Genomic DNA, 8,205 nt, shown 5'->3' on the forward strand with positions numbered 1-8,205 from the left:
ATTTCTGCAGTTTAGCGCCATCTGCTGTCAGAGAGTGAAAGTGCGCTTTCATCCAGAGCGCGTCTCACATGTTCTGCCATGTGCTTTTCGTCCGCGCTTGTTTACATCAGAGTGCGTACGCGTCTTTCACGAAGCATACAGCGGTATTGTGCGTTTTGACCAGTTGATGGGAAAAGTATTCTTAAAATGCATTCAAAATTCGGAATAATTTGTAATATATAATTATTCACGGTATTTTGAAGTGCCCACGATAACAATATCGTGCATATTCATTACCGTGATATATCGCATGACCGAATACCGGCACGAGTCTACTGTCGATATTAGGATCGATCCGCCCACCCCTAACACAAACAATTAAAATGTAACGCTTAACGCGTACTTGTGAACGCCCGACAACGGTCGTATGCGCAATAAATACAGTCTTTGTTATTCAAAATGCTTGTCATACTCTGAGCTGTTCACTTAGTACTCAAAACGTGTTTGTTTACATGGAAATGCCTGCGCCAAACTGGCTACAGGTGTGCCGATGTTCTTGATGATGCTGGAAAATGCTTAATGTCTATATTAATTAATTTCTGTATTCTCTTGCATAGTATTAAAGAACTAAGATGTTCACCAAGGAGTGTTGTTTACAGAAAATATTTCAGTTGTGTCTGACAATTAATGTTTGACTTTTTCACAGTCCAATTACCAGTCAGGTGCAAACAGCCCAGCTGACCCGAAAGCATTATGGGATCACTTCTCCAATCAGCCTGGCACAACCTAAAGAGGCCGATCTGGTTCTCACACAGAAGCTGATAGAGACGCTCCGACCCTTCGGCGTTTTTGAGGAGGAGCTGGAGCTGCAGCGGAGGTAAATGAGACACGCTTCACTAAATCACACACGTGATTTATTTTATGCATTTTGACGCTTAGATTGCAGACCATGAGCTGGTTCATTATTGGTACATAATACACATCTTTTAATAAACATGCACAAAGTTAATCAAATCCATTGCTAGGGTTTTCCCACAAAATTGATGTTACTTTCCATAGGGTTTTGTCACTAATGCTTTTTTTAAAGAGATTTTACAGAAGTATTTAGCATTTTAAATTATGAATATTTGGGAATTGTAACAGCATTCCCAAGAAAGCATGTTTTGTTCGAAACATTACAAAAAGGACAAAATGAAGAAACAATTGGGATATTTCCTATTTTATCAGGTGATATTAGAAGTTCCCACAGCAGCCAGGAACCACAATGGCAACATCCACTGAAATCAAAGTAGTAAAATGATTTTGCATTGACTTCTGCACTGCCGTTCAAAAGTTTGGGGTCAGTAATTTTATTATTTTATTTACAAAAAAAAATAGTTCCGCCAATCAACTATTGGTGCCGATTAATCGGCAAAACCGATGAATCGGTCGACCTCGAATATATATATATATATATATATGGTGTTACAAAAAATTCTATTTGAAATAAATGCTGTTCTATTGAACTTTCAAGAAATATTAAACATTCATCAAAGAATCCCACAAAAAAAAAACCCACAATGTCATGTTTTTACAAAAAAAATATATATATATTCTTGACATGTGAAACCGAAGACTGGAGTAATCGGTTGCTTTAACATGTTAAAATCTATAAAAACAGAAAACAGTTCTTTTATAACAGTTATTTTGATATTATAATTGAATTAATATTTCATGTTTTTAAATGTATTATTAATCAAATAAATGTAGCATTGATAAGCATGAGAGACTTATTTCTAAAATATTACATGACCATACTTGCCTTAAACTTTTGAATGGTAGTGTATGTTAACTTAAGATGAAATCAAATAAAAAGTTCAGTTTTTTTTTTATTTTTTATTGTGTTAAATATTTCATTCAATACACATCCATAAATATGGATAAATCTAAGTAATACAGCATAGTCTTGTCCCAGCTTTAGGCTTCATCAAATTGCTTTTGTATTAAGATGTTTCTTTTGCCCACAGAATCCTAGTGCTTGGGAAGTTAAATACATTGGTTCAGGTGTGGATTCGTGAAATCAGTCAAGCGAAGGTATCTTTTTGTCCTTTTAATTATAATGTACATGAATAACTGCCCACAGATACTAACTGTTATATATTTTCGTGTAATCACAGAATATTCCATCATCAGTGATTGATAATGTTTGTGGAAAAATCTTCACGTTTGGATCCTACAGACTTGGAGTTCATACCAAGGGTAAGTTTTATACACTAGTTCTAGATCGATTAGGACGTGTACTTCACAGAGTCTCTGTGTGTCTGTGATATCTCATTCACTAACCTAATTGTGTAGGTGCTGATATTGATGCTCTCTGCGTCGCACCCCGTCATTTGGAGAGATCAGACTTCTTCTCCTCGTTTTATGAGAAATTAAAGGAGCAGGAGGAGGTCAAAGACCTGAGGGTAGGATGCCTTTTTTGAATGGTGTACATATATACGTCTAACCTACAATATCTGTGAGGCTTAAAGGGGTCATATGATGCTGCTAAAAAGAACATTATTTTGTGTATTTGGTGTAGTGAAATGTGTTTATGCGGTTTAAGGTAAAAAAATCACATTATTTTCCACATACTGTACATTATTGTTTCTGCTCTATGCCCCCCCTTTCTGAAACGTGTCGATTTTTACAAAGCTCATCGAACTGAAAAGCAAGGTGTGCTCTGATTGGCCAGCTATCCAGTGCGTTGTGATTGGCCGAATACTCTTCCCACATCGTGAAGTAGACATGTGGGGGCGTGTTTAAACGAGGCGTTTTAGAAGGGCATGGACGAGTCTTAACTTTTATAAAGAATAGCTCTTTGGGTTTGAGACCGGAAGCGTTTGTACCAGTGATAAAGCTGTCCTTTGATGGCATTGAGGTATTTTTTTTAAACATCCTTGCATGAAATAAAGGGATTGTTCATGCCAAAATTATCATGTCGTTTTAAGAACGTGTGTATATATTTATATATACATATATATTTTTTTTAATATGTCGATATGTTTTTGGCAGATTGACATACTATTTGCCCGACTGGCTCTACAAACCATTCCAGAAAACCTGGATTTGCGAGATGATGGCTTGCTAAAGAATCTTGACATTCGCTGCATCCGGAGTTTAAACGGTAATTAGTCATAAATGATTAATTTTGGGGCTGAGTATTGACATTTTGAGAATTGATTCCATTCTGATTCACAAGCTCTTTGATTAGATTTTGATTCAATGTCATTTTGTTCGGATATAAATCATGTCAGTTTGTCTAAGGCAAAACAATCTTTCAACTAATGCTGTAAACTGTACAGGAACCTGTCAGTTGGTACATTACTATATTTTAAAGGGTAATTAAAGAGTCCAACAAATTCAATTGCTATTTATTTAGATATAATAAAAACACTCATATAAATGTTGTGTACAAACATTTTAGGCAGTTTTTTTTAATAAACTTGAATGATGTAATTGTTTCTACCCCAATTGACCCTTCGCAAAGACCCGTCCCCCTTAGTTACTGTTGCTACGTCCGACAAGCCATGGTCGCTCGCATGTTCTCACGCAGTGAAAAATACATCGCAGAGCAAAGGGGAAACTGACAAACGTGGTGGCAGACAAGACAGAGCATGTTACTTTTGGTATGAAATAGGGATGTCAACGATTAATCGATGATCGATTAATTGCCGATAAGAGATGCAATCGATTAAAGCTATCGATGGTCGATTAAGCCGTTTAATTTTGGGCTGCGTGCGGCTCATGCGCAAAACACGTGCGAGCGGCTGTGAGTGACGGTATATAAATGCATCATCGTTCACTCATAATTAGTGTTGCTTTCGTCAACGAAAATTATGACTAAATATCGTCGTCAACGAACCTTTATTACGTGACGAAAACGAGACGAGACGAAAATGCTGGTCATGTGACGATGACTATAATTAAATGTATAATGCAATATCGTTGACGAATAAAAACGAGACTAAATGTGGTTTACAAAATAAAAACTATGCTAAAATGTCTCTTCATTTTCGTTGACCAAAACGAGACGAAACGAAATGTTATAACATAACCTTGTTTGAAATGGGTTTGGCTTGTTGGAAAATTTTGGTTTCGTCTATACTACTAGGTAGGGGTGTGCGATATTGACAAAAAATAATATCTTGATATTTTCTGGGATTTTATCGATGACGATAATTAGACGATATTTTGCTGTGATCGTTAATTTAAATGACGATCGATCATGGAAATGATCGAAAATTGACATCCCTAGTATGAAACAAAGTCTCAGCTTTCTTCTTCTGTCATTTTTTTTTTAAGAAATTCTAACAGTAAATAACATTTTGTGGTTCTTTAATGTGTCATGACAGTGCAGCATGTGAACCAATCATCTCTTCTGCTTTACTAGTTATAGCACGAAATAAACATGAACATCAGAAGGTATCTTGTTTCAACCGCAAATTGACGTCAGTGCACACCATTTTTCAAGTACAAGTCCACTGTCGTTAATCTACTGTCCTGTCTGGAAAAAATGGCAGATTCGCTGTTATGATTGGTCGGATCGTCTGTCAATCAAACTCCCGGCAAAGGGTCAATTCGTATTGGTTCATCAAAATCAAGATCGATTAAAACAGATTAATTTATAATGTCAAGCCCAGCCCTAAATCTTGTTTGCTTAAGTTTTCCCCTGGTAATCTTGATTTATCATCTTTTTGATTTTCTAAATGTGCTGACTTACAGGTTGCAGAGTTACTGATGAAATTCTTCACCTGGTGCCCAACATAGAGAATTTCAGACTGACTCTAAGAGCCATCAAACTGTGGGCCAAACGTGAGTAGTTGCTTGTCTGTCAGCCTTGCATTGTGTTCTGTTCATGGAACATGCCACAATTGGTCAAATGTGAAAACAATCCCCACAGTGACCTTAAATTACCTGCAGTGTTTGCCGGAATTAGTGCAGTCAATGAAAAGCAGCACTGCCGCTTTGTGCCTGCAGGAGATTCTTTTGGCTTGCATTTGCTGCCTAGCAATCAGTGACACGTGCTTATGCTTGCACTTTATTGAAAAAGCAATCAATTTTTGATTGCTATTTGGCTTTTAGAAATGCTTCATTTGACCTTATTCTGGATGTGAAATTGAAAAATGGCAGGTACGTTCATTTATATCGTTGGTTCGAAGGATTAAAGAAATTGATATTATTTGAAACTCTTACAGGTCATAATATCTACTCAAATATCCTGGGTTTTCTGGGGGGCGTATCATGGGCCATGTTGGTTGCAAGAACCTGCCAACTTTACCCCAATGCTGTGGCATCCACGCTGGTCCATAAGTTCTTCTTGGTTTTCTCAAAGTGGTGAGTTTTTCAAACTGACCTTGTTACCACTGGTTTGAAGTCAATGAGATAATGCAGAATATAAATATAAACTTCTGGTCTTTGTTTTCAGAGACCTGTTCTCTTCAGATTGATTAATTAATTGTTTTTTCCTGGCTGGTGTTTTCAGGGAATGGCCAAACCCTGTCCTTCTGAAGCAGCCTGAAGACTGTAATCTCAATCTCCCAGTCTGGGATCCCAGGGTACTCCTTTATTCATAGATTTATTTGACTGTTTATTTTTTTGTATTGTGTGTGTGTGTGTGTGTGTGCATGTGTGTGTGTATATATATATATATATATATACAGTGGGTACGGAAAGTATTCAGACCCCCTTAAATTTTTCACTCTTTGTTATATTGCAGCCATTTGCTAAAATCATTTAAGTTAATTTTTTTTTTCTCAATACATTAATATCAGTATATGTCAGTAAATAACACTATTCACCTATATGTAATTTGTTAAATTCTGTGTGGGGAGAATTTAAAACATTTGTGGAATTGTGAAAGTGACATGTGGAAATGAATCAAACTTCCCAATGACATTTCTGGTATTGGAGGTTACAAGATGAAGTGAATAATTTGTTGCACCAATAATACCAAACAGAACTTAAAAAATGATTATTCAACACTGATTATGTGTGATAAATAAATCAAGCCATGTTTTGAGAGCACCAAAGATTAGGATCAATAGACTATTAAAATTCCTTGATTACTTGCTTAAGTCTTGACATTAGTGTTGGGCGAGTCATATCGTCCTATCGTCAGCCTGTGAGATCGCCGATACGTGATGATATAATGCTCATTTATTTAATTATTTACTTGCATAGATTCATAGCCGGAGAGTGAACTCATTTCAGGGTAAGGCTAAAAGCAGCCTAATATTACTGTAATCTATTAGCTACACATTATATCTTCTCATATCTAGTCAGGTGGCTAATGGATTTCATGTCATAAAATGTAATATTACTGAATTTGTATTTTACATAACAATTAAATAGAAACATTGTAAGTTACTAATTATAATGCTTACATTTCCTCGGTTATTCAAACAACAGCTACAGAAATCAAGCAAAAAACATTTATGTTATCAAAGAACATCATCACTGACTTTAGTCTAGCATGAGTTTATGCACTCTAAACACTCCCGTTATAATCAGTGAAGCTATCTACACTGTATGATGAATAAATCTCTTACACTTACATCGCACGTACATCTGCACTTTGTTGATTATGAGGAGAGAATTCGTGAGAGAGCAGAATTCAGTCAGCGAGCGTGGGCACTGAACAACAAAACGCTTGTGCTTCAGCGATGACTCACCTGAACGCCTCTGATTGGCCGCTGCATTCATAAACTCAATGGAATCGTGTGTAAATCGATGCATCGCGAATCGAGAAATTATTCTGCATCGATTCTGAGATTTTCCGAAGGCATCGCGATTCTCTCTTGAATCGATTCTGAGCTTAGTTTTTAACAGCAGATTGCACCGTGTGCTTTAGAAATAGCCTTATTCTGCTTGCTTCCAGTTCCTTACACACGCACCATTTGAACCTAAAATAATCATTCATAAAGTTCGAAAAGGTTGAAGCGAATAACAAGGATGTTCACAGTGGGCTGTGTTTACATTAGGGGTGCAACGGTTCAACTTACTCACGGTTCGGTTTGTATCACGAATAAATCTCTTACACTTACATCGCACGTACATCTGCACTTTGTTGATTATGAGGAGAGAATTCGTGAGAGAGCAGAATTCAGTCAGCGAGCGTGGGCACTGAACAACAAAACGCTTGTGCTTCAGCGATGACTCACCTGAACGCCTCTGATTGGCCGCTGCATTCATAAACTCAATGGAATCGTGTGTAAATCGATGCATCGCGAATCGAGAAATTATTCTGCATCGATTCTGAGATTTTCCGAAGGCATCGCGATTCTCTCTTGAATCGATTCTGAGCTTAGTTTTTAACAGCAGATTGCACCGTGTGCTTTAGAAATAGCCTTATTCTGCTTGCTTCCAGTTCCTTACACATACTGTACGTTCAGCCGACTATGTCTGCTAGGATACTCACCAAGACGGGCATTTTGACATAATTTTTGTGTGAATTTGTCCATTCAAACACAAAACTTCACAGAGAGCTTAATATTTGCTCGCGTTCTGAGACGCGGGTTCACGCGCTTCGGATGAGCGGCCACACAGATCTTCTCACTGCGCGCGTGAGTTCACGTCTTCTGGCTCTTTAATATTTAAACTGGCAAGGCTTAAATGAGTTTAGTTTAAACACAGATAACAATGTGGTCTCACCTGCGCTATCAACACGTGATGAAGGCATAAATGACAGTTATTCCAGCATAAAGCACTCGCATTGATTAAAGAGTGACTGGTTTGTCCACGTAATGTTTTTTCTCGCTCATCGCACTTGTTGTAATGTATTGGGAAGCCAGAATTTGTATCCATCAACAGCCGACAGGAGTAGTATACTTGTTCCTGTTTGCAATAGTGCTACTGTGCTGTAACATGGTGTAGTACAGCTAGTACAGCTAACGCTAGTAAAATGACGCTACCTATGCTTTGCTCACATGCTCTGATAATACAGAATAAAAATTATATATTGATATTTAATATTGATATATTTTCTGTCCAATTTTTTAGTTTTACTTCCAATAAAAGTGTGGTTATTTTTTATTGGCTTGTGTTTTTTAAATTCAGTATCATTAAAATTGTTGAGTTAAATTAAAAAGTCTCACAAAATTACACCGAGGCATAACATTATGACCACCTTCCTAATATTGTGTTGGTCCCCGTTTGCTGCCAAAACAGCCCTGACCCGTCGAGGCATGGACTCCACTAGACCCCTGA

At 37.1% G+C, this 8,205-nt stretch overlaps 1 protein-coding gene across 1 annotated transcript in view; it reads left to right on the forward strand.

Moving 5' to 3' along the window:
* The window catches only part of LOC107730806 (poly(A) polymerase alpha-like), a 33,584-nt gene that overhangs the window by 3,099 nt on the left and 22,280 nt on the right, over window positions 1-8,205 (forward strand). The window contains 9 exon segments of the mRNA XM_016541748.1: window positions 686-856; window positions 1,986-2,052; window positions 2,136-2,217; window positions 2,314-2,446; window positions 2,830-2,878; window positions 3,013-3,124; window positions 4,723-4,812; window positions 5,196-5,334; window positions 5,483-5,555. Coding sequence (XP_016397234.1) covers window positions 686-856; window positions 1,986-2,052; window positions 2,136-2,217; window positions 2,314-2,446; window positions 2,830-2,878; window positions 3,013-3,124; window positions 4,723-4,812; window positions 5,196-5,334; window positions 5,483-5,555 — 916 coding nt within the window.

Source organism: Sinocyclocheilus rhinocerous, unplaced genomic scaffold (assembly GCF_001515625.1).
Source record: "Sinocyclocheilus rhinocerous isolate Xijiao unplaced genomic scaffold, SAMN03320098_v1.1 scaffold2144, whole genome shotgun sequence".
NCBI lineage: Eukaryota > Metazoa > Chordata > Actinopteri > Cypriniformes > Cyprinidae > Sinocyclocheilus > Sinocyclocheilus rhinocerous.